Genomic DNA, 26,738 nt, shown 5'->3' with positions numbered 1-26,738 from the left:
AAAAAAAAAAAAAAGATGATATTCAAAGTGTATTAAGGTTGGACATTTTAAGCCAGTAGACTTCTCTTCCTGCTCCCCCTCCTCCGCTCAACCAGCACCATTGCTTTCTTCCATTCACAGAACGATCTATCGCGTACGACAATTGGGACTAAAATGGATTATACTGCAAACCGATACAAATCAGTTTATTTCTTGAAGAGATTAGATGGAGTGATACAGTTTTCATACAATAGAGTAGAAACCTGGAGTTTAAAGAATGAGATTACATTTCCATGCATTAACTAATTCAGACACAAGATTCAGACACCAGATAACATAGTCCCTGCGAAGGAGGGGTTTGTACAACATGCTACACAATCTGTCCTTCTGCCCCCCTATGGTGACTGTGGGAAAGTGGGATGAGTCAGACACATAAAGTACTGAGCTGAGTGTTGTCACTGCAGAGCGGAGTGTGTGAGAGCCAGAGGAGGAACTCTATCAGGTAAGATGAAGATTTGTACATGTGTGTGCATGCCTGTCACCTGTGTGCTTCTTTGTGTCTTTGTGTTTTCATGTCTGCCAACAGAAAACATTGTTAAATATTTCCTAGAAAGTGCCATGAAAGTTCTGCAAAGCTGTGCGTGATTTTTATTAGTTTAGCCGTGTAAGTCAGTCTGCCCCAGTACTACATATGCTATGGCAAGTCTTGATCTGTTCCTGTAACTGCTTATCAATGACCATTTCAGGGAGGGGGGTTATAGTTGCCTGCTCAGACTTGTACATTTTTTAAATTCGTCCCAGTAAATGCTTACAGGAAATGTCCCTGGTATTTCAGTTTGGCTAATTGCAAAGTGTCGCCTGCAAACCAGATGCATGAGAGTCTCCCCCCCCCCCCTCCACCGCAGAGTCTTCCCCCCCTTCCTCCACCGCAGAGTCTTCCCCCCCCCCCCTCCACCGCAGAGTCTTCCCCCCCCCCCCTCCACCGCAGAGTCTTCCCCCCCCCCCCTCCACCGCAGAGTCTTCCCCCCCCCCTCCACCGCAGAGTCTTCCCCCCCCCCTCCACCGCAGAGTCTTCCCCCCCCCCCTCCACCGCAGAGTCTTCCCCCCCCCCTCCACCGCAGAGTCTTCCCCCCCCCCTCCACCGCAGAGTCTTCCCCCCCCCCCTCCACCGCAGAGTCTCCCCCCCCCCCCCCCCTCCACCGCAGAGTCTTCCCCCCCCCCTCCACCGCAGAGTCTTCCCCCCCCCCCCCCCTCCACCGCAGAGTCTTCCCCCCCCCCTCCACCGCAGAGTCTTCCCCCCCCCCTCCACCGCAGAGTCTTCCCCCCCCTCCACCGCAGAGTCTTTCCCCCCCCTCCACCGCAGAGTCTTTCCCCCCCTCCACCGCAGAGTCTTTCCCCCCCCTCCACCGCAGAGTCTTTCCCCCCCTCCACCGCAGAGTCTTTCCCCCCCCTCCACCGCAGAGTCTTTCCCCCCCCTCCACCGCAGAGTCTTTCCCCCCCCTCCACCGCAGAGTCTTTCCCCCCCCCCTCCACCGCTGAGTCTTTCCCCCCCCTCCACCGCAGAGTCTTTCCCCCCCCCTCCACCGCAGAGTCTTTCCCCCCCCTCCACCGCAGAGTCTTTCCCCCCCCCCTCCACCGCAGAGTCTTTCCCCCCCCTCCACCGCAGAGTCTTTCCCCCCCCTCCACCGCAGAGTCTTTCCCCCCCCTCCACCGCAGAGTCTTTCCCCCCCCCTCCACCGCAGAGTCTTTCCCCCCCCCTCCACCGCAGAGTCTTTCCCCCCCCTCCACCGCAGAGTCTTTCCCCCCCCTCCACCGCAGAGTCTTTCCCCCCCCCCCTCCACCGCAGAGTCTTTCCCCCCCCCCCCTCCACCGCAGAGTCTTTCCCCCCCCCTCCACCGCAGAGTCTTCCCCCCCCCCTCCAACCGCAGAGTCTTCCCCCCCCCTCCACCGCAGAGTCTTCCACCGCAGAGTCTCCCCCCCCCCCCCTCCACCGCAGAGTCTTCCCCCCCCCCCTCCACCGCAGAGTCTTTCCCCCCCCCCTCCACCGCAGAGTCTTTCCCCCCCCCTCCACCGCAGAGTCTTTCCCCCCCCCTCCACCGCAGAGTCTTTCCCCCCCCCTCCACCGCAGAGTCTTCCCCCCCCCCTCCACCGCAGAGTCTCCCCCCCCCTCCACCGCAGAGTCTTCCACCGCAGAGTCTCCCCCCCCCCCTCCACCGCAGAGTCTTCCCCCCCCCCCCTCCACCGCAGAGTCTCCCCCCCCCCTCCACCGCAGAGTCTTCCCCCCCCCCTCCACCGCAGAGTCTTCCCCCCCCCCTCCACCGCAGAGTCTTCCCCCCCCCCCCCTCCACCGCAGAGTCTTCCCCCCCCCCCCTCCACCGCAGAGTCTTCCCCCCCCCCCTCCACCGCAGAGTCTTCCCCCCCCCTCCACCGCAGAGTCTTCCCCCCCCCCTCCACCGCAGAGTCTTCCCCCCCCCCTCCACCGCAGAATCTTCCCCCCCCCCTCCACCGCAGAGTCTCCCCCCCCCCTCCACATATCCACTGCAGAGTCCCTCCCCCCCCACATATCCACCGCAGAATCCCCCCCATCGCTGATCTCTTGGTTCTCATAGCTCCATGAGCAGAGAGCTGGTGACTGTCAGAGAAGGGTTAGAGTGGTGGGGCAGATGAGCTGGGGGGGGCACAGTGGTGGGGCAGATGAGCTGGGGGGGCACAGTGGTGAGGCAGATGAGCAGGGGGGGAGGTACAGTGGTGGGGCAGATGAGCAGGGGGAGGTACAGTGGTGAGGCAGATGAGCAAGGGTAGTACGGTGTTGAGGCAGATGAGCAGGGGGGTAGTACAGTGGTGGGGCAGATGTGCAGATGAATTGGGGCTGATCTGAGGAGTGCAGGATGTTAATTTCTCACTACTACTCACGCAGTTTAAAGCATTTACTTTTTAAAAAATCCTTTTCATGATTGAGAGTGTGAAGTTGACATTTTTTTTGTTATAAAATCGGCACGCTCAATTTCTTTGAAAACATTTTTTGGCACACTGTGCTCAAAAGGTTGCCGACCCCGGTGTTAGACTTAAGCTGGCCAAACGTTTTTCAATTTTCATATTCAATTTTCATTAGATTTGCCTTTCAATTTGTATGCAATTGGGCAGGCCCTTGCACTACATAGTTAAAGTGTTTAGGTTTGACCTCATGTTATATGGTTTTGGTAAATCTAAAGGAAAATTGTACAACAAAATTGTATATTGTATGGGCAGCCTAAGGCTAAATGTAAGCAATCTATGTGTGTATGACCAGCTTATGTGTCTTTCGCAAATAATAAATCCTTCTTAAGGTGGAGGGTGACCCCCTGACATGCCACAGTTGGCATACCATTTTTTTAGGGGGGGGTGGATTTTAATTTTTTTTTGAGAGAGTCCCAGCTCCCACTTCTTCCCGGGGCACTGTGGCGCCGGAATGAAGTTCACCCCACCCCCCCCCCTCCCTCTCTGCAATCATCTGGGACACGTCACAGATCCCAGATGATTGCCCGGCCAGTCACAGTGCGCAGCGTGGCTCGCACCCGGCTGTGAAGGGAGCGGAGCGAGGCTTCGTTCCCCCGCATCACTGGACCATGGGACAAGTGAGTGTCCGATTAATAAAAGTCAGCAGCTACGCTTTTTGTAGCTGCTGACTTTTATATGGGTGGAACTCCGCTTTAATATAGAAGCTTCCAATGACTCCTCCCATAACTAAAGCCTCGTACACACCACTAGTTTTTGGGTTGAACGAAAAAAGAAACTTGACAGCTCAGGTTGGAGCCACTGTACTAACAATCTGTTAGTACAGAGATCTCACCTGCTGAGCTATTGTGTTCTGATAGGGGGAGTGGCCCCCTGCCAGAACCATCTCTCTCAGCCATTGGCTAAGAGCGCTGAACAGGAGCCGGTCGGAAGACCTTTTTTGGTTGAGTTTTTAACAGATACCGGCCAAACGGCTGCTGTACACATGTACCGAAGGTCGGCCGGTTTCTATTGGACCGGCCAATGTCACCTGACATTCGGCCCATGTGTACTAGACTTGAGGGCTGGTTCATACCACATGCCCTCCAGTGTTTTTTTTTCTGCAGCAAAAAACGCTTTGAAAGTTGGTTATATGGATTTCAATGGCATAGTTCACACCAGTCAGTTCCAGGGCTTTTCAGTTCCAGAAAAAAAAAGTAGAACATGCTGCAATTTTCCTGCACTGGACTGTACTGGAACGCAGTAAAACGCATCAAAAATGCACCGGCATGCACTGGAAGCATCAAAAACGCATTGGACCCCAGTGCAGTGATAAAAAAAAAAAAAAACTGGGCAAAAAAAAAAAAAGGAAAAATTGCTGGAATGCATCCGGAAACGTTTAAAAAGACGTGTTAAAAATGTGCATGCGAAAAAAGCGTCCGGAACAGATTTGGATTCCTTTTTTGGGGTGTGAACCAGTCCTGAAAGTGAACATTCCTCCACCTGTTTATAATTTCCGATTATCGGGTATTATGCTAACATTTTACTTTGAAACTTTAGTGTGATTAGCAGACTGATTAGGTTATAGAACGTTTACAGTAGACAACAATAAGTGACAGCCTGCAATATCCTTCAACGGAAAGACAAGACTGTGGGGGGCCGGGTCTTTAAAGAAACCATATAGGCCGATGTCTAGGGTGACAGATTTTGGGGGAAGGGGCAGATCTGTTTGTTCCACCATGTACACACATGATCGAGCATTAGAAGAGGAGTTTTAGCCGGTTTTTATTCAACGACATTCACACTTTGGTGGGAAAGGCAGCCAAGAATGTGCTTCCCTGCACTGCCTACTGAAAGGGGGAGGGTGCAGTAATGAGTGGACAAGGTTTTCACAATTCTCCAGTTACGATGTGGCATCGATAGATCGAAATTCGTTCGGTTCTGCAGGGACCTATTGGCTTTCAGGCCATAGCATATAAGTCAGGAAAATTGTTGGTCTATATAGGGATATTCATATGTGATTAATGACATATAAAGGTCACATGTTCTATTCAGTATATATAGTTACCAATAATTTTTCCCCCATCTCTAAATCTCAGTACATCTTGCTAATAACATACTATTGAATAACTTACTAATTTTCCAACTAGTAGAGCAAAACAGCAAGCGCTTGTTGCAGTCAATAAATCACAATAATAAGAAAGTATAACTCGCCACTTAAAACAAAGTAAACTACACGCTAGAGCTGCACGATTCTGGCCAAAATGAGAATCGCAATTTTTTTTTTTTTTGTGTAGAATAAACAGATCGCGATTTTCATGCCGTAAAATCGATCACATTATACAAAAAATTTGGGCTAACTACTGTGTTTTTTTTTTTTTTATTATTATTATTTAATTTTTAATCCAGCAAATAAAGTGTGACATAAAATCTTGCAACAACCACCATTTTATTCTCTAAGGTCTCTACTAAAAAAAAAAAAAAATACAAATAATGTTTGGGGGTTCTATGTAATTTTCTAGCAAAAAAAAAAAATGATTTTAACTTGAAACCAACAAATGGCCGAAAAAAGGTTTAGTGTTTAAGTGGTTAAACTTTGCTCACACACACACAAGTCTATTCCATTGACAAATTGTTAGAAAGTTTAGACTTGGTTCCACTGCTAAAGAATGTTGTGATTCTTGGCAGACTGCCTGTTTTTTTTTTTTTTTTTTTTTTTCCTTTTTTTTTTTGACCACTGTGGCTTCAGAAGAGCAGAGAGAATTCTTTGCATAGCAAAAACAAGATCGAAACAGGGAAAAAAAATCACGATAATGATTCTTGACGATTTAATCGTGCAGCTCTACTATACGCTAACTTACCAAGCAAGCGTGGTTTGGCCAAAATCCACAGTACTGTATAGTCAAAATTCATCAACCATCATAATATCGTATGGAAACCCACAATCGCTCGGTTCACACTGCCGCAACTTGGGATCTGACTTGTGATACCCCCAAGTCACATGATATGTCGAATTTAATGTTAGGCCCCTTTCACAGATGGAGATTAGAGATCCTCCCCTGATCCCCGCCTGAGCAGACGGGTGACAGGTCTGTGTTCATTTCGCTATACAGAGTGGACACGGCACAGTCCCGCTCTCCTCTATGGGGCAATCAGATGTTAATGGACCACTTGTCTGTTTCCTTCTAATCTGATCCTCCAGATGGATGGGGAATAAGGAATGGCGGCGGGTGTCAGCGGACATCTGCCGCTCCATATAGGAGACGGGGGGGGGGGGGGTCTGATCAGGTTCGTCTAAAAAAAAAAACTGACAGGTGGACTTGATTGGACAGCCTGTGTGAAAAGGGCCTAAGGCAATGAGAGCTGTCTTAGTTAGCACTCCGACTTTAGAAAAAGTTCCTGTACTGCCTCTAAATGCCCTGTTCATGTTGACCTATGTGTCAATGCACACATAGGCACTTTTAGGCGTTTGGTGGCAGAAAAAAAAAACATCACTTGGGTGTTCAGCAGAAACAGCGCCTGGCAAATGTGCCTAAATGCTAGACGTGTTTAGAACTTGAGGGTTCATTAATTTCATTAGCCAGAATGAATGAATATTCTGGCCAGTGGAATGAATGAACACTCAGACGCTTGATGCACCTAAATGCTTTTGCAAAACGTGTTTTTAGGTGCAAAAACATTGGTGTAACTGGTTACTTAAACCACTTCCTCTTAGATTTCAAAAACGTTCTAACCGCCAGCAAGTGTCTCAGATTCTGCTTTCAGAGAAGGGGAAGAATTTGTGCATCCACTGACACCAGTGAATTGTATGAATTTTTTTCCCACCCTCATCATAGCCGTCTGTTCCTGGGCACAATATGCAGGCCACACAGTAAGTGCCTTGGGGTCGTGCTCAGGTTGTAACTTGAGCATACCTTTTAAAAGAATGTTTTTGTTCCAAAAAATTTTCACACGGTCAGAGACAAAAGTTGAAATAATTTTTATTTCCACTTATTCCTCATCTACACTACCAGGGCTGGTGCAAAGATTTTTGACACCCTAGGCAAAACCTAATTTTGGCTCCACCCCCTTTGCCATGCTTATGTATACCCCACCTTTTTAATAAAGCGCCCATCAAATGCAGCCTCACCAGCGCCCATCAAATGCAGCCTCACCAGCGCCCATCAAATGCAGCCTCACCAGCGCCCATCAAATGCAGCCTCACCAGCGCCCATCAAATGCAGCCTCACCAGCGCCCATCAAATGCAGCCTCACCAGCGCCCATCAAATGCAGCCTCACCAGCGCCCATCAAATGCAGCCTCACCAGCGCCCATCAAATGCAGCCTCACCAGCGCCCATCAAATGCAGCCTCACCAGCGCCCATCAAATGCAGCCTCACCAGCGCCCATCAGTGAATGTTTGCTCAGCAAAAGATTGAGAGCATGATCTCAATTGTTTGGTCGGAAAAAGTTCCGATCGGATATTTCTGATCGTCTGTACCAATTCCGATGCTCAAAATTCCTACACATGCTCGGAAACAATCGTTGCATGCTCTGAAGCATTGAACTTAATTTTCTCGGCTTGTCGTAGTGTTGTACGTCACCCGGGCTCTTGACGGTCAAAAGTTCAGAGAACTTTTGTGTGACCATGTGTATGCAACCAAGTTTGAGCGGAATTCCGTCGGAAAAAAACATCCACGTTTTTTCCGACTGAAAATCCGCTCCTGTGTTTGGGGCATTGGTTACTTTCTGCAGATGGAGAGTAGGAACACCAGTGGCCAGGCGCCCTCGGCAGCAGTGCACCCTAGGCGCCTGCCTAGTTTGCCTAGTGGTAGCACCAGCCCTGTACACCGCTGCTGGTAAACCGATATTTAGGTGCAATTGGGCGTTTTTTTTTTTCAGCTGCCCCTGAACTCCCCTCTGTTATCTTATCAGTACATGTACACAGGGTTGTTTATAGTCGTTTCTAGGCAGTTGTGTTTTAGAAGCATTTTTTGAAAAGCAAAAAAAGCGTTCAGGACGGTTGTTCAGAAGCATTTGAAACGCCACAGCCTGTAACGGCCTGCAAACGTGGTAACTCGCGTTTTTAGCTGCGTTTTTCGTTTACAGGCTTTTTACTATTTGACAATTTTTTTTAGTACTCGCCAATACCAATTGCCTACCGCAACTGTTTTTGTTTTAACTTCAGCTGTCGGCAATGGTACAAAGCATTGAAAAGTTATTTACAAATGAAATAATTTATTTAAAATTTTTTTAATTTAGCACTTTTTCAATGTGAAATGTGTAAATATATGTTATTATATTTGTGTGTAAAAATATTCACTAACAAAGCAAGCAAATAAAAAGTTTTGTTTGTTTATCGTTTATAAAATAGAGAAAAACTAAAAAAAAAAAAAAAAAGCAGCCTTGCGGCTTCACTTCCTGGTTCACTACTTCGCATGCGTGACTCGCGCTGCACGTTCCCCCTGGTCCCTGCTGCCTCCTGAGACCTCTGTGTCTCCCAGAAGACAGCGGGGGGAGACAGGAAGTGACGTAGATGCATGCGGGTGGCGCGGGTATCTATTCCGGGAGGTGGGAGCAAAATACCTGTATTAGAGAGGTATTTGCTCCCCCTCCCCTGAAAGGTGCCACATGTGACACTAGAAGGGGGGGGGGGTTCCGAAAAGCAGAGGTTCCATTTTTGGTGGGAACTTTGCTTTAAGTGAAAATTGTGAGTTTAGCATCACTTTAAATTAGGGTTGCACCGATACTAGTATCGGTATTGTTGTCGATACCAAGTATTTGCGCAAGTATCGGTACTCATGGAAATGCATCGATACCTGAAACTGATATTTTCAGGCTCGGCTCTTTGAATGGTCAGTGGGTCTTCCCTGTCTTAAAGAAGTCTGGTATATGGAGCTGTGAAAAAATAAATAAATGCAGCCAGCAATGTTTATTAAAGCGGGAGTTACGCCATTTTTTTTTTTTTTTTTAAGTCAGAGGCTACAAATACTGCAGCTGCTAACTTTTCAAATATGGACACTTACCCGCCCAGCGCGCCCGCAATGTTGGCACCCGAAGCCAATCTGTTGCTCCGCTCTCGGGTGCTGCGGCCACCATCTTGGGTATGGGCATCAGGAAGTGAAGCCTTGAGGCTTCACTTCCCGGTTCCCTACTCCGCATGCGCGAGTCGCGATGTGCAATAAGGGCGGTCCCTGCTGTCTCTGAAATCCGTGTGTTTCCCAGCAGACAGCGGGGGGCCACGCAGGAAGTGACATCAATACCTGCAGATTTTACGGATATCTAAGCCGGAAGTGGGTGCAGATACCTGTATTATAGAGGTATCTGTACCCCCCTCCCCTCTGAAAGGTGCCAAATGTGGCACTGGAGGGGGGAAGGGTTCCAATGAGCAGAAGTTCTGCTTTAGGGTGGAACTCCGCTTTAACAACATTGCTTAGCCCTGAAACACTAAAATAAAAAGAAACATTGTTTCTTTTTGTATATTTCTGTTTCTTCATCTGCAGATCAAAGGGATGAACAAATGATCCTCTGTCCCTTAATAACCCTTCATTTACTCTAATCGGCCTGAACTCCCTATTCTCCTCCAAATATTATTTCCTGCTTTTTTTCTTTCGTTTTTCTCTATTTTATAAACGATAAACAATTAAAACGTTTTATTTGTTTGCTTTGTTAGTGAATATTTTTACACATATATATTAACATATATTTACACATTTCACATTGAAAAAGTGCTAAATTGGTATTGGCGAGTACTAAAAAAAAAAAAGTATTGGTATTGGTGCATCCCTACTTTAAATGTTTAATTCTTTACTTCCACCTACTTTATTCAAGTCTGCAGATGACCCTTTCAGGGGTCTCCTTGTTTTTCTATTGATTTATTCAAGATAAAGCCCACGCATTTCTCACGTAACCATATAGAAGCTGAGTCCCTACCTTCGCTACATAAAAGCCACCGCAGAAATTCCTTTAGCAGGTTGTTGTTTTTCGAGTCACCAACTTGCAAGAGCTTGGATCTCGTGACTTAATGTCTGGGCTGTGGTTGGAATCGGGAAGTGCTATGCACCTGCTTATTACACCCATTTACTGCTTCATTTTAATGCATTTAAAGCAACCATCCCTGTTTTATTTGTCAGCAGCTGAGTAGGATGAAAAAGACTTGTCATCTAAACTGTGCTGTGTGATGTATATAATGTGCATGGCCTTTCATTGTGGATTGTGGATGGTGGTGGAAGCAAAGCAGGAAGACCTGTACTATTGATAACAGCTCACTGTAAGCTAATGCTGGTCATAGATGTTCACATCTTAAAGTGGTTGTAAATCTCAGACACAAAATATGAACAAAGCAAACAAACGTTTTTTTTTGTCCGTAATCAAAGTGTCTTTTCTGTCTGCTGCTTCATTCCTCGGCTATTCGCACAATCGCTTCTGACACCAAGAAAACAAAGGCGACGGGAGGGACCTCCAGCACACAGCCTGTTATTGATAGCCTCAGCTCTGTTCTGTGTGCTGTTTGAAGGGGTTGTGTCTCTTCCCTCCAATTCGCTTTCTAAGTTCCCCTCACTGATCTCTGCAGTGTGTAACTTCAGCTGACGGCTCAGACTTTAAAAGAGAAGTATATTGTTTTTTTTCTTTGGAGTTATACTTGCCTAGGTGGATGCAGCATGAGTCCGATGCTGCATCTGTCCCCCGGTGCCTCTAACACTGAGAACCGAGCGATGGAACACCGCCGATCACTCGGTTCTCACAGCTCTGTGAGCAGATAGCTGGTGACTATCAGTCACCGCTCTCTGCTTTGCTTCCTCCTCACTCACTGGAGTGCTGGGCTGTGGAGGGGGTGGGAGCGGCTGGCTCAACCTCTTAGCGGCTCGATGAGAGGCTGAGCCGGGTGTCGGTCCAGGGATCTGGCAGATCCTGACTCCATGGTCATGATGATGCGGTGCCTGGACTGACTGCCGTGACGTCAGCAGAGCGGACTTCAGCCTGCTCTCTGCTGAAATTGGGGCACAGCAGTGCAAAATGAATTGCACTCCTGTGATCCACAGGAGAAGTAAAGCTAAATGAGCTTTGGCTGTACTTCTCATTTTTAAGCCTTAAAAATTCTGGACTTTGGATGTAGAGAGGACAGCACGTAAATGGGTACAACTTATGTAGGAAGATTTGTTTCATCTCTGTGTATCACCTGAAGCCAGTCCCTTCACTGGGTGTATATATAAGGGTTTACAAAACATAAAGTTCGAGTCACTATTTAACAGTTTCTAAATGACTACATAGCTCCATATTACCACAGAAGTTAAAGTGTTACTGAACCCACAACCGTAAAATCAGTCTGCATATACAGTAAAGCACGCTTGTTATACTCACTGTGGAACCTAAGGGGTTAAACCTCTGCATTGTGTAAAAAGGCTGTTTGATCCTGTCTTCTCTGATCCTCCCCTTTTTCCACAATCCCCAATCTAGCTCCTGGGAGTACAGAGCCTTGGGGTCACTCTGCACATGCTCAGTTTGGTGTGTATTGCTAGAGAGTTGCATGTGGGTGCATGTGATCGGCACAGGGCCAAGCCGCGCTGTCCAGATAGAGGGTCAGGGGTCATGCAGCCTCATTTGACAGCTGGAGTAGAATGAAGACTCCTGCTACAAGCTTTAACCAGACACTGATAGAAGTCACAAGACTGCTATATGCTACTAATGAGAAAATTTATTTAGCAGTTCATATTTACTAAAATAATTGCATTTCCATGTTCTGTGTACTGTGGGAGACCAGATACAGTGAATGCAGAGTCCTGGGTTTAGTAACACTTTAATTTTGGTAAGAAGGAACAATTTTTCATTTACTGATGCCATTCAGACATGATGTGACCACTGAATTAAGGGTGCATGTAGCCATGGTGTGTTGTCTATCTGATTTCCATTTGTGATGCCTTTAGATCCATCCAAGTAGTTTACAGGCCTGGTAATATAAATTGAATGAATTGTCAAGGTATGCCCCCCATGTTCCACTTTAACCACTTGCCAACCAGTCATTTAAGTGGTATATCGCTGGGCTTCAAGTGGTTATATTGGGATGATGTCTACAGCTGCAGGCATCGATGGTCAAGTCTTGTAAAAGCAATTCTAGTGGCTACCTAGCTGTTGGATTGCTTTTACAAGCAGAGGGACGAGTCCTGATCGACCAGCTGGCGCTTCCACTAGCTAATCACAAAGCCGAACCAAGACTGGATAAGCTTTGTCCACCTCTGTAATACGGTAACTGGGAAGTGATGACCTGACCTGGATGCAAACTGCACCATTTTCAAAAATGAAAAGGATTCGATCACGCCAGTTTTGGTGTTTTTAATGCTTTTAAGGGCAGAGAAAGGATCTGGGGTCTTGTAAACCCCCAGATCTCTCCATAAAGAGTACCTTTACAATTTATTCTCTAGGGTCTCTGCTCTAAATAAAATATATCCTGATTTGGCGTTCTAAAATTTTATAGCAAAAAATACAGATTATTTTTTTTTCTTGTAAACAAAAAGTGCCAGAAAAGGCCCCGGGGGTCAAGTGGTTACAATATAACTAAAGACAGTATTTTTTTTTTTATTTTTTTTTGTGGAGAGGGATTAGAACTATCAGTGTTTTTTTTTTGTTTTTTTTTTTTTGCTGTCTGTGTCCCCATTATGGAGATTCTCCCTCTCTATTTTTCTAATTTATCATTATCACGGAGTATGAAAGTGCAGGAAAATTTGGGGTTGTTGCCAGAAGAGGAATAGTAATGGAGACAGTGATGATGACCAGGGATTCCCTGACTCTTGTGTTGCCTTAGGTTGTGCTTTAAGATCCCTATCCTCATGGTAAATCTTTGTGAATAGAACCTATTGTCTTTCTTTTTATGTAGCAGTTAAAGCTGATAATTGGTTGCTATGGGTTACATTACACCAATTCTACTTTTTCTAAAACAAGGACCAATCGGTACTTGGATAATTGGAAAAAATAGGACCTGTATACTGGAATGTGTCCCATCCTCCCCAAATTCTAACTGAGATGATGAAGATAGAATAGGGTTTTCTACTTGGCTAAACACTCATTATTACGGGACTATCTAGTTCTTTTGTTGTGTCCTCTATTCTGTCCATCACCAAATGCATTCCATCTAGCAATTTGACTTCTGAATTGTCCTTGCAAAAAAAAAAACACCACCCACACTTCCGTGGACAATGACACAATGCAACTGTGTATAGACCTAGTTTGAAAGTACTTGGCAGAGAGGGAGCTAGTGGTTTTCAAAAGTTCATTAAAGTAGAAGTCCACCCTAACACTAAAATCCCTGCATCTTCAGACATCCACGATCTAACACTAACCTATCTAGCCCTGTAAAGAAGAAATCAGTATACATACATACCTTTTTTTGAAGCTGATCCGATCCGGACTCCAATGGCAGAAGCTCTGCAGAGAACACAGCTGACAATGACTGTGTTATGAATGGGGAGTGACATCACCAATACACTTACTATGGGGCTTCCGTTGGCTGTGTCCTCTGCACCCACCTCCACAAGGAAGCCGCTGCTGACAGCTCAGCGTAGGATCGGGTCAGATCGGCTTCAGAAAAGGTATATATACTGATTTCTTCTTTTACAGGGCTAGATAGGTTAGTGTTAGATTGTGGATGTTTGTAGACGCAGGGATTTTAGTGTTGGGTGGAGTTCTACTTTAATGATACCTCAGCTCCTAGCAATTTTCACATACAGTGGAAAGAGTATTGTGCGTTGATTTTCTGATTTCAAGGAGGATATTTTATACTTGCAGCTGACTATACATATGGCCATAGACCATATATTTTAACCAATAAGGCCACGTGGCCACTGTGCATTTAGCCCCTGTGCGCCTAGATATACTTATGTGGGCATACATCTCTGAATGCAAAGGGTCCTAAATGTGAGTTCCACTTAGCATGGCATCCAACCGCAACATATTTCAGCCTGATCTGTGCCTCCCGGGCACGCCAAAATGCAGGGATTGGATGCAAAGGGCCTAAATGCTTGGTGCACGTGCTCATATTCTATCATAATGAAGTCTCCCGTACCTGATAGACATTGAGCTGCTTCTCCCAGTGATCATACAAGTGCTGATATTTGTGTGCTGGCTCTGGACATGGCAACCAATAATGGCGGAGGAAATTAGGTACTTCAGAAGGTTTATGCTCAGGTTGGAAAACTCCATATCATTTAGGGCTCCATGAAATAAGAGAGTCATTTGTGTACTTAACTCTTCTCCCTCCCAAAGAAAGCAATAAAGCCATTGTGTAGAGGCTGCAAGGAATTATGAACGAGTGGGGGCTGGCGGTGTTATTTTCACAATGGGCTTCTTTTAGTGTTTGCTTGTGAAATTGCTTAAAACCCCTATCACAGGTGTTGCGGAATCTCTGTAAACAAGAAAGAAGTCTGAACAAGTGAAACCCCTTATCTAGAAGCCATCCCCTATAGACTTGCATAGGCAATACAACTCTGCATAGAAACCAACCCGCTTCAAAAATGTATTGTCAAAGCTTAAAGTGACTGTAAAGGCCTTTTTCTTTCTTTATTTTTTTACTTGCCTCCACTGCAGCTCGTTTTGCACAAAGTAGCCCCAAACCTGCTCTTCTGGGGTCCCCTGCCGGCTCTCGCAGCTCCTCCCCACATCTGATAACCCCCTTGGAGAAGTGCCTTCCCGAGGGAAGGTCATCTTGAGGGTGCGCTCCCGAGTCCAGCATTTGCATCTATAGACACAGAATTCCGGACTCGACCCATGCCCGCGTCATTGGATTTGATTGACAGCAGTGGGAGCCAATGGCTGCGCTGCTATCAATCTATCCAATCAAGAGCCGGGAGCCTGTGGAGAGAAAGACATTGCGCCTCCGCTCACTGAATGAAGGGGGTTCAGTTAAGTAAAACGGGGGGGGGGGGGGGGGGGCTGGTGACTGCCAGGATGCATTAAGGTGAAAAAACACAAACCTTTTCAATCCATCACAAACCTTTTGCAATGCATTTTTAGCCTCTTTCCTGTGTGTGGGTAACAAGAGAGGAGAATTTATTTTGTGGCATGATGGTTTTACCAAATTTTGTGATGTTTTTGGTTGCATCCCCGATTTGTGTCCTAGCACTTGCCTGAAGGGTTTAATATGGCTTTTTGTAGGGTGTTTTTTTTGTTTTATTTTACATGGGGTTCCCCTTAAATACCATACCAGACCTAAAAAGTCTGGCATTGTTTTTGGGGAGAACACTATGTCCAGTTTATTCAAAAATGTTATTTGGGATTCCCCCTTTTATTGCTTAAAAAAAAAAAAAAGAGATCCCAGAGGTTGGACCACTTTGGAGGGGATGGAAAATACTTTTCGTTTGGCAATGAAACCCATCAGTGGTTCTTTGCTACAACTTTGTCATATGTTCCCAATCTACATATATCTGGGCTGCTATGTCATGGTGAATGAGTGCCTTTTTTCAATTTTTGAAGCCTATGTATAGTTATAAAGTATTGGGTGCTGTTGCACTAGAATGGCAAACTACTCCACATCTATCCAGCCACTCTTGTTGATCAGTGTGTGCAATACTTTTTCCCACTCCAAACAACAATACTGATCTGCTCTCTAGAAATTTCCCATGGAATCAAGAGAATGCATTCTTACTGCGTTTTTGTGGGATGTGGTGCTGAAAAATGCCGACTTGTTGCAGATTTTCCCACTGCTCTGCACGCAGCTGACCACTGCTTTTCAAGTATGAACAGGGCATAAAGCATTGTTTTCTGTGTGTCCTTGCGAAGAGCTGTCTCTACAAATAAGGCCATTCTTCGGCATGGCATGGCCAATGGGCTGAAGCTCTTGCTTTCTCTTTGAGACTTAGTTGATACATATAGGGGTGCATCCTGGCCCCCCAGGACATGCTTCTTAAGGGATTACTCCTGGTTCAGAGAGAGAGCCTTTATGCAGGAGGCCTTGAGCAGCACCATATCTATCGAGTATGGCTACAGCTGCATTTTTCAAATGCAGAAAAACACAGCTGTCTGGACTAGTGTGAACAAGCCCTAAGGAGTTGTTCACACCAGGCGGGAGGAGCAGCATTAAGTAGCACAAGTAAAAAAAAAAAAAAACAAAGAGAAAAGGCGCCACTTAAGTAAAGCTGTATAATTTTAATAAACAAGATGTATTAAAACACTCGCATGGAGGTATCTTTGTGACCGTATAGTGAATTCCAGTGAAACATCAGTCTCTTATACTAGCTGGCAATGTCAGAATCTTCTTGTGGGGCCATGTGGAGCTGAGCCGGCGTCCTGTTCATCAGGTATCTTCCGTCTTTCGGGTGGGAACCCGTGACGTCGCCCCGCCATATGCTGCTTTCCAGGCCTCTTCCTAGGCCTGCTGACTGCGCTTTAGACCTCGCTTTGGTTCCCGCCCGAAAAACGGAAGGTACCCGACGAACAGGACGCCAGCTCAGCTTCCGATGCTGCCAGCTAGTACAAGAGACTGACGTTTACCGTTACAAAGATATCTCCCTGTGAGTGTTTTTAATGCATTGTGCTTGTTAAAATTATACAGCTTTACTTAACCAGTTGCCGACTGCTGCACGACGATGTACGTCGACAGAATGGCACGGGCAGGCATATGGGCGTACATGTACGTCCCTGCCTTCCCGCGGGTGGGGGGCCCGATCGGGCCCCCCCCGGAATTCCCTCGGAATCCGTTCAGGAGCGATCCGGGATGAGGGGGCGGCCATTCATTCATGGCCACCCCCTCGCGATCGCTCCTGACGAATGGAAGTGCAGCATGACATCACTTCCTCTCCTGTAATGTAAACACAGGCAGAGGAAGTGATGTAATCTCTCCTCCGTGTCGGTATTTTTCGTTCCGGCACCGAGGAGAGAGGATCGGTGAGTTGCACCAACACTACACTACACTACACAGTAGAACATGCCAGGCACACTCTCACCCCCCCTTCACCCCCCAATCACCCCTGCACCCCCAGTCACAGTGACACCAATTGCATTTTTTTTTTTTTTTTTGCATTGGTGTCATTTGTGACTGTAATAACTGTTAGGGCAGTTAGGGTTAGCCCCCTTTAGTTCTAAGGTACCCCCCTAACCCCCCCAATAAAGGTTTAACCCCGTGATCACCCCCCGTCGCCAGTGTCACTAAGGCTGGGTTCACATTGCAGCGGTTTATGAGAACGGATGTGATTCGCACCGCACTGCAGTGCAAATCACATCCGATCTCTGTGCGATTCGAGTTCAGCCATACAGATAGTATGGCTGAATTCGCGTCGCACCCGCCGCAGACTCGCACGGGACCCTTTTTTTGGTCCGCAGCAGAATTGGATCGCATGGGTGTTCACACCATGCGATCCGATTCCTGTCCGAGTTTGCAGATCGCACTGCGATATGCGAACTGATCTGGGGGTGTCATTAACATTTCACTGACACTCCCAGCAGTTCGCATAGGGCAGTGGGATGCGGGAACCCGCCGCGGATTCGTGGCGTTCCCGCATCGCTCCAGTGTGAACCCAGCCTAATAAGCGATCGTTTTTCTGATCGCTGTATTAGTGTCACAGGTGACGCTAGTTAGGCAGGTAGGTATTTAGGTTCGCCGCAGCTTTTTATAGCGCCAGGGACCCCCATATACTACCGCATAAAGCCCCCTGATTGCCCCCTAGTTAACCCTTTCACCAGTGATCACCATATAACTGTTACAGGTGACGCTGGTTGGTTAGTTATTTTTTTATAGTTTCAGGGCACCCGCCATTTATTACCTAATAAAGGTTTAACCCCCTGATCACCCGGCGGGTGATATAAGTTTGAGGGTCAGATAAGGTCTGCGTCGCCCCAGGCAGCGTCAGGTTAGTGCCAGTACCGCTAACACCCACGCACAAAGCATACACCTCCCTTAGTAATATAGTATCTGATCAGATCTATATTAGCGTCGCCAGCAGTTTAGGTTTCCCAAAACGCATTGTTAGCGGGATCAGGCCAGATACCTGCTAGCACCTGCGTTTAGCCCCTCCGCCAAGCCCAGACCAGCCCACCCAAGTGCAGTATCGATCGATCGATCACTGTCACTTACAAAACACAACATACATAACTGCAGCGTTCGCAGAGTCAGGCCTGATCCCTGCGATCGCTAACAGTTTTTTTTGTAGCGTTTTGATACAGTCGCTGACAGCCTAGGTGCTTTTTTACCTGTGAGTCTCACTAGTGTACCCCTAAATTTAGGGGTGTCTACTTTCCAAAATGGGGTCATTTGGGGGGGTTTTGTGCCATCTTGGCATTTTATGGCCTTCAAAACTGTAATAGGTAGTGAGGAGTGAAGTCAAAAATTTACGCCCTTAGAAAGCCTGAAGGCGGTTCTTGGCTTTCGGGGCCCCGTACGTGGCTAGGCTCCCAAAAAATCCCACACATGTGGTATCCCCGTACTCAGGAGAAGCAGCAAAATTTATTTTGAGGTGTCATTTCACATATGCCCATGGCATGTGTGAGCAATATATCATTTAGTGACAACTTTGTGAAAAAAAAAAAAAAAAAGTTTGTAATTTTCCCGCAACTTGTGGCAAAATATAAAATTTTCCATGGACTCAACATGCCTCTGAGCAAATAGCTTGGGGTGTCTACTTTCTAAAATGGGGTCATTTGTGGGGGTTTTGTGCCATCTTGGCATTTTATGGCCTTCAAAACTGTGATAGGTAGTGAGGAGTGAAATTACAAATGTATGCCCTTAGAAATCCTGAAGGCGGTGCTTGGTTTTCGGGGCCCCGTACGCGGCTAGGCTCCCAAAAAGTCAACCACATGTGGTATCCCCGTGCTCAGGAGAAGCAGCAGAATGTATTTTGGGGTGCAATTCCACATGTAACCATGGCATGTGTGAGCAATATATCATTTAGTGACAACTTTGTGTAAAAAAAAAAAAAAAAAAAATTTTTTTTTTGTCATTATTCAGTCGCTTGAGGCAAAAAAATTAAATATTCAATGGGCTCAACATGCCTCCTATCAATTTCCTTAGGGTGTCTACTTTCCAAAATGGGGTCATTTGGGGGGGTTTTGTACTGCCCTGCCATTTTAGCACCTCAAGAAATGAGATAGGCAGTCGTAAACTAAAAGCTGCGTAAATTCCAGAAAACGTACCTTAGTTTGTAGATGTGACAACTTTTGCGCAAACCAATAAATATACAGTTATTGACTTTTTTTTTTACCAAAGACATGTGGCTGAATACATTTTGGCCTAAATGTATGAGTAAAATTGAGTTTATTGGATTTTTCTAATAACAAAAAGTAGAAAATATCATTTTTTTTCAAAATTTGCGGTCTTTTTACGTTTATATCGCAAAAAATAAAAATCGCAGAGTCAGTCAAATACCTTTAAAAGAAAGCTCTATTTGTGGGAAAAAAAGGACGCAAATTTTGTTTGGGTACAACATTGCATGACCGCGCAATTACCAGTTAAAGCAGTGCAGTGCCAAATTGTAAAAAGACCTCTGGTCATTTACCAGCAAAATGGTCCGGTCTGAAAGTGGTTAAGCGGCGCCTTTTCTCTTTGTTTCTTTTTTTTACATGTTTTGAGGTTTGTTTCAACTGCCTTTGCAAGGCTGCCCTGAGCACTAAACACTGTTATCTCATACCAGATCAATACAGCTCAAAGGACTCGTGTTATGGACTTGCGTTTACATTGTATGCCACAATTTTTGTGCCACTACCTCCTGTATGTTTAAATAACACAAGGACACTGAGAAAACAATTGTTTTCTATGTGCTTTGCTTACATTAGAAAAGTGCATTGGTGTGTATTAAGGAAGAACATAGACCTGCTATAGAACAAGCCTATCTTTATAATCTGAAAATATGAAGTTGATTTTTGCTCAAATTTATGGATATTTCAAGGGGAAAAACATGTCAGCCCACAAGTTTGGAACGGTACCAAAAGATGGTAACTGTAAAGTTAAATTAGCCATATACCTCACATGCTTATTAAACATGGAGGCACTAGCCAACATCGGAATAGTGTTTTTCACAAATTACATTTAGGAAGGCCTGGGGAAAAAGATATAGTTTTTTTTGTTTCCTCTTCTCAGTAACATCTAGAGTTTGGAAACATTTCCAAAGTGCAATTTCTGCTGAAAGCAAAGCTGCACATTGCAAATATTTTGAAAAGGAATCTTCTTTTCCGCATGCTACAAGGATGACAAAACACAATCTGACATGGCAGAGGTGCCCTAAAGACATTAAAAGTAGTTTTAATGAGGAGTAGCTTTTCCTTCCTCATTTCAGAAACGCTTTCTGCTGCGCCTGGATCATCTCCAAGTATTTCTTCATCAGCGGCATCTTCAAGTAAGGAAGTGCTGAAAACCGATTCAATTTGTAAAACGATTCCACTCCTTTTTTTAATTTTTTTATTTTTTTATGTAAATTTTTAAATTTTTTTCAAGGAAAAGGATTCAGTTTTTTCTCATGACTTCAATATCTATGGGAAGTTTACATCTCTATCCAGCATGCATGTTCATGGTGTGGACGCGGATGGGCAGGCAGGGGCGGACTGACAACTCATGGGGCCTCCTGGCAATAGGAGATTATGGGCCCCCCGGGCAATATGAGAAGATTATGGGGCCCTCGTGCAATAGGAGATAATGGGGCCCCCAGGCAATAGATCAGGGGGCCACACAGTATAACACACACACACACACACACACACACACTACACACACACACACACACACACACACACACTACACACACACTACACACACACAGTACACACACACACACACTACACACACACAGTACACACACACACACACACACTACACACACACAGTACACACACACACACAGTACACACACACACACACACAGTACACACACACACACAGTACACACACACACACACAGTACACACACACACACAGTACACACACACACACAGTACACACACACAGTACACACACACACACAGTACACACACACACACAGTACACACACACACACACACACACACACAGTACACACACACACACACACACACACACAGTACACACACAGTACACACACACACACACACACACACACACAGTATATACACACACATACACACACACACACACACACACACACTACACACACACAGTATATACACACAGTATACACACAGTACACACAGTATATACACACACACACACACACAGTATACACACACAGACACACAATATACACACACACAGACACACAGTATACACACACAGTATACACACACACAGACACACAGTATACACACACACAGACACACAGTATACACACACACAGACACACAGTATACACACACACAGACACACAGTATACACACACAGTATACACATTGAATACACATACACACACTGAAAAGGTACAGGAGAGGCGGGGTAGCTATAATCTTGGGATTTTTAAAAAACAGATTTTTTACATACTGTCTCTAGTTTTGAGGCTGGCAACCCTGATGGGACCCCTTAGTGGCATGGGGAACTCGGGCAGTGCACGAATGGTCAGTCTGCCCCTGTGGGCAGGCAACCCCTAGCTTCACAATTTCTGGTGTCTAAAACGATCTATAATTAGTCGGCTATTCCCAAGAGCTTGTTCATTTGCTGGAATCTACAAAGACAATTATTATTTTTTTGAACATACTGAATTAGGCAACTATCATCTTAGATCTAAAAGTATCACGTTTACATAAAAGTTTGGGTGTTTTATATTTTGTAAAATCATTGGAAGCAGTCAGTAACAGATCAAGCTGATGGACTCTGATTCATGTTCTGGATAGATTATATCCTGGGAAATCTTTATCTTGGCAGAGTTTGTTTTGATAGATTTTGTTATAAAGTTGCACATGTTTCACCAGTATGATGTGATCTTCCTCTATAGATTCTGTAGACTCTAGATTTGTAGCCTTCTGTAGAGTCAACATCTGTCGTGTTGTGTCTGTGTTGTGTAAAAATGGCAACTGAATGAACAAAAAGTAATTATGATTAAAAGAGACAGTTCTGATTTTATTTACTGTTATTTGCTAGGAGCGCAACTGAAGCTGCTTTGTATCCATGTCTAACGAGACAAATTGCACTTTCCCAAAAGACTATGAAGCAATCCTCTTTCCCATCGTCTATGGCAGCGTTTTCGTGGTGGGATTGTTGGGAAACCTGACGGCGATCGGAGTTATTGTCCAGTTAATTAAAAAGAAAAACATCTTGGGCGTCTATCTGGCCAATCTTTGTGTGTCAGACCTGCTGTACATCTTCACCCTCCCTGCCTGGATAGTCTACACTGCCAAAGAGGACTGGGTCTTCGGAACTCTAAGCTGTAAAATTGTGGGCTTTTTCTTCCACTCCAACCTTTACACTACTATTGCCTTTCTCAGCTGTATAGCCACAGATCGTTTTATTGCTACAGTTTTCCCATTACGCTCACGGACAATTCGGAGCATGAAAAAAGCTTTGGTGATCTGTGTTGTGGTTTGGTTGATCATCCTTGGCTCTCACTCCTATTTCTTGGGCAGAAATGACCTGTTTACCTCCATCCAAAATGTAAAGTTGTGCTATGAGAAGTACCCCATGGAGCAATGGATGGCTCATCTCAACTATTTCCGTATCTTTGTGGTTTTTCTCATCCCATTGGTCCTTCTGGTCTTTTCTTACTGTTCGATCATCATAGTGATACAGCGCACTTCTACCTTGGAGGCAGAGCAAAAAAGGAGGGTGACTGGCCTTCTTCTTTCTATGATCACCATCTTTATCATCTGCTATCTCCCCTACCACGTGGTCCTTTTCATCCGCTCATACGTGAGTGACTACAACTATGGCAACTGTGATATCGAGGAACAAGTTCGTCCAGCATACAGGGTCTCATTTACCCTCACCAGTGTCAGCAGTGCCTTAGACCCTTTTATTAATATATTTGTTAGTGATGGCGTAAAGCGAGACCTTATGATGGAACTACGAGCTATCTATTTTTGTTTGCTTTCCAAAGGTAAAAGAGAAAAAAGCAAAACGGGACGTCTTAATTTTGACTGCAACGATGCCCCAAAGAACAATGGCCTTCTTTGCACACACCAAACTAAAGTACAGACACGGTTATAGATGAGGCAGGAGAAAATTCGCAGTTTGGATCTACAAAAAGATCTTTTGACATAGAAACTTGAAAATGTGATGTCCTAGTTGCCTGGCCAACTTTTCCCCTTTTTAATGGAGTAAACTAGCTGCCAGTTTACAGTTTTCATGTCAATAAATTTTGGTTTTAATCTTAATCTACTGAAAATGCCGACCACATATAAAGGCAACTTTAGATGCTGCTTATTCTTAAGGAAGAATAAACCAAAGAACTGTGTAGTTAATAAATACAGTATTAGAATGGTTTAATGGTGTTATAGGACACTTGGACCCCACCAGAGAACACATACTGCACTAAAGGCCAAGTGTGATGTGTTTTAATTTTCATAGTAGCTAGTTAATATTGATTTATGTGTCTTTTTTTCAATAGGGGCACTCCCTTGCACTAGTCATTGGCAATGAGCACATTTCAGAATACAATGCAGTATTATGGAGATTGCCACACTTCTCACATCTTTCATAATGTAAATGGATGGGGCACCAAATATTGTATGGTCTGTACAGTAACATGGGACTATGATTGCATATCTGATCCAGAGGTGTTGATTTAATGTATCTCTACCCAACAATGCTGTTCAGGCTACAGTGTATTTCCACCCAACAATCCTGATATGGTGTACAACGTATCTTTACCCAATAACACCCGGAACCATTCATAGTTGCATAGTAGGTGAGAAAAGACAAAAGTCCATCAAGTCCAACCTATGTGTGTGATTATATGTCAGTATTACAATGTATATCCCTGTATGTTGTGGTTGTTCAGGTGCTTATCTAATAGTTTCTTACTTGTCCACGTCTTTAAACATTCTTTGACTTTCCTCCTTCAGTTTGCTCCATTTGAGAGTAGCCATATGAATGTTTTATTGGCGTCCATTAGCTGGTTGCTTTTGATGAACAGAGTAGCACTGCAGGGAATCAAGTCATTAATATTATCTCAGGCAATACTATAGGGACACAAATGACCATAATTTTTTACTTTTTTCTGTCTTTTTCTTTTTTCTTTGGGTAGAGATCGTTTTAATATTTTTAACATTTTAAAGGTCTTTTCACAACTCAAGGTAAAATAAACCTATATGGTCCAAAGCAAGGTCTTGGTTAACAATACAGCTGAAGTGAAGGCACCCTATGGTTCCTGCAAGTAGCTATGTTTAGTCTGTAAATTAATTTGAGTCCCCCTGGATTTCATGGATTTCGCACCCTAGCCATGCAGCAGTCTAGAGTCAGAGCCTCTAGTGTCCACTGGAGGTGTAGTGCCAGGATGTGTGTGGCTTTTAATGATTTCTAGGGCAGAAGTTGAGGCTTTGTATATAGCTTGGCACTGAAATCTAGTAAACTTTACATGGGAACCAAAAAGGTTTAAAGCATAACATGGGCACTTAGTAAGTACTTCAGGAGTATTGTTAGCTTAGACAATGTTTAGAAGCTGACATGTCGTCTTTAAACTTCACCTGTGCTAGTGGAGTGAAAGACATGTTACGAAAAAGGATAGGAAAGATGAACCCCGAAGGTTTGTCCATTGAGATAATTTGTAGTCAAATAAGAGAATGATTCCATGTCTGTAAAACCTGTCCAGGATTCTGCAGGATATGCCCCAAATGAATACGGCTCTAAACACGGGTACCATTCAGTACAGTGTCCTACCACTATGTATTTCAGCCTACTTTTACCAGGCTACTGGCAACAGGGCTGGACACTGCATCTGAACTTCCAGACACCTGAAGACACTAGGATTTGACGTAGATAGACCAACCTGCCCATGTGAACAAGGTCTTAGACCTAGCTACTGTACTAATGTTATTACAGTATATACATAAAAGTGTGACTGTTTTATTGTGTCAATTGGCTGGACCCTTTCATTTTGGTTTTATGCAAGTGTAGCTAAATCTCAAAACCAATTAAAAATTTAGATAGGACACCAGCCTTGGCTACCACAAATGTATTGCACAATACAAAATATAAATAACATACCTCAGTCCAGTACCACCTTCCTGCCACCCCCCTCCCATGTTGTGGTACTGCATTGAGGTATGGTATTTATATTTTGTATTGTGGAATATATTTGCAGAAGCCAAAGCTGGTGTCCTATCCAAATGTATTTTTTTCTTTTTGTAGCTTTGTTTGGTGACACCCACCAGTACAATATACATTAGTGGGAAACCCGGGACCTTACTTTTGGCTTTTAGTACATGTGGCCAAATCTACACATGCAAAATACCAGGTAAAGGGCTAATGTACACAGGCTTTTGAGATCAGATAGTGATTAGTTTCTTCTTACAAGATAATTTGAATGCATAAAAATACATCTAAAACTAGCCCTTATAGTAGTGCTGGAGATTGCTGGATGTGCTGCTGCTACATGGCTGGTTTGAGCAAGTGGGAATCCATTTATCAGCTTGTATTTTAGATGCAATGGTCCTTTTTGTTATGTTCTCAGACCGTTTGCTGTAAAATGTATGTAACGTGTATTATATAGTAAGTTACAAATGCTGTATTGAGTATTATATTTATGTATATATGTATTGAGTATTATGTATTAATGTAGTAATAAAATTACCATGCTTTTTGTTTTATCAAACCTGAGTCCATGAGTGCATTATTGGGTGTCCTATTTATAAAATTGTCTTTTATAGTAGGGTGACCAGACGTTCCTAATTTCCAGGGACAGTCCCTTATTTCAGGAGGATGTCCCCAATTGTGTCCCTGTGAGCTGTTGGTAACCATCATATCTCCTAGTGCCTTTCACTCTCACCAAATTATCGGTGTATGCTAGGGCTGAAACAACCAATTGACATAATCGATTATGAAAATAGTTTGTCATCTATTTTGATAATCGATTAGTTGGCCTGCATACAGAATGCATTCATTGTTGACATATCAGAAAATATAGTGCAGCGCACCTACTGCTCAGTACACCATCCATTCATGTCATTAAGTGCCTGAGAACTTGTGAATATGTGTGAGGAGCAAAGCATCATGGGACATGTAGTCCTGGGCAGGAGAAGGAAGTGATTTATGTTATTCTGAGGGCAGAAGTTGTTTTTACTTTGCTATAGGGGCAGTCTATATTATACTTTGCAGCTTGCACTATTGGGGCACTCTGAAGGCGGGAACAGCCAGAAGTGCCACCCGGGGACCCCAGAAGAGGAGAATTGGGGCTAATCTGTGCAAAACCATTTTGATGAAGGAACGAATGTACTTAGAAAATTTAACTTGCTTTTAACATTCAATTTTTTAAGATGAAGCTAATTTCTGAACGAAAACCACATACACTGTCTAAAAATTGATGAGATCAAGAAATGTTTCCTATTCTGCTCCTTTGAATTTTCCCATCACTGTGGTCGAAAACTAACGTCGATCTGACCCCACTAATGATTAGAAAATCAAACAAATGGTCTTAAAACAAAAAACTTCGAAGGAAAAATTTGTTTAATTTTGGACTTATGTTCTCATATCTATTAAGTCATATTTCACCTTGTGGATTTTTTTTGTCATTTACACATTTATTTAATTGTATACACTTATTTTTAATTTAGCGCGTGTTTATATTTGCATTACAATTAATGGGCAGTATTTTAGCTCAAAAAAAAAAAAGCTCCACTGAGCTTTTTCACGCTGTATTGTGCAAGAGGCCTTATAGTATTTAACCAGTTCCCGACCAGCGCACACCGATGTACACCGGCAGAATGGCACGGGCAGG

The 26,738-nt window shown here is 44.4% G+C and overlaps 1 protein-coding gene across 1 annotated transcript; it reads left to right on the top strand.

Annotated features, from left to right (window-relative positions):
* The first annotated feature begins 404 nt into the window (after positions 1-404).
* LOC143983152 (G-protein coupled receptor 4-like) lies at positions 405-25,616 on the top strand. The gene is made up of 2 exons (XM_077482498.1): positions 405-481; positions 21,950-25,616. Exon 2 carries the CDS (start codon positions 21,977-21,979, stop codon positions 23,009-23,011), a length of 1,035 nt encoding a protein of 344 aa, XP_077338624.1. The 5' UTR covers positions 405-481; positions 21,950-21,976; the 3' UTR covers positions 23,012-25,616.
* Positions 25,617-26,738: the final 1,122 nt, after the last annotated feature.

The sequence above is a fragment of the Lithobates pipiens genome, unplaced genomic scaffold, assembly GCF_037356315.1.
Source record: "Lithobates pipiens isolate NorthernLeopardFrog02 unplaced genomic scaffold, aLitPip1_a1.2 Scaffold_1, whole genome shotgun sequence".
Classification (NCBI taxonomy): domain Eukaryota; kingdom Metazoa; phylum Chordata; class Amphibia; order Anura; family Ranidae; genus Lithobates; species Lithobates pipiens.
The sequence above is the reverse complement of the archived record's forward strand: the minus strand, read 5'-3'. Positions and strand labels throughout refer to the sequence as shown.

What these genes read in the sequence shown, in the direction of transcription:
- LOC143983152 (XM_077482498.1), top strand. Translation starts at nt 21,977, where the DNA reads ATGTCTAACGAGACAAATTGCACTTTCCCAAAAGACTATGAAGCAATC.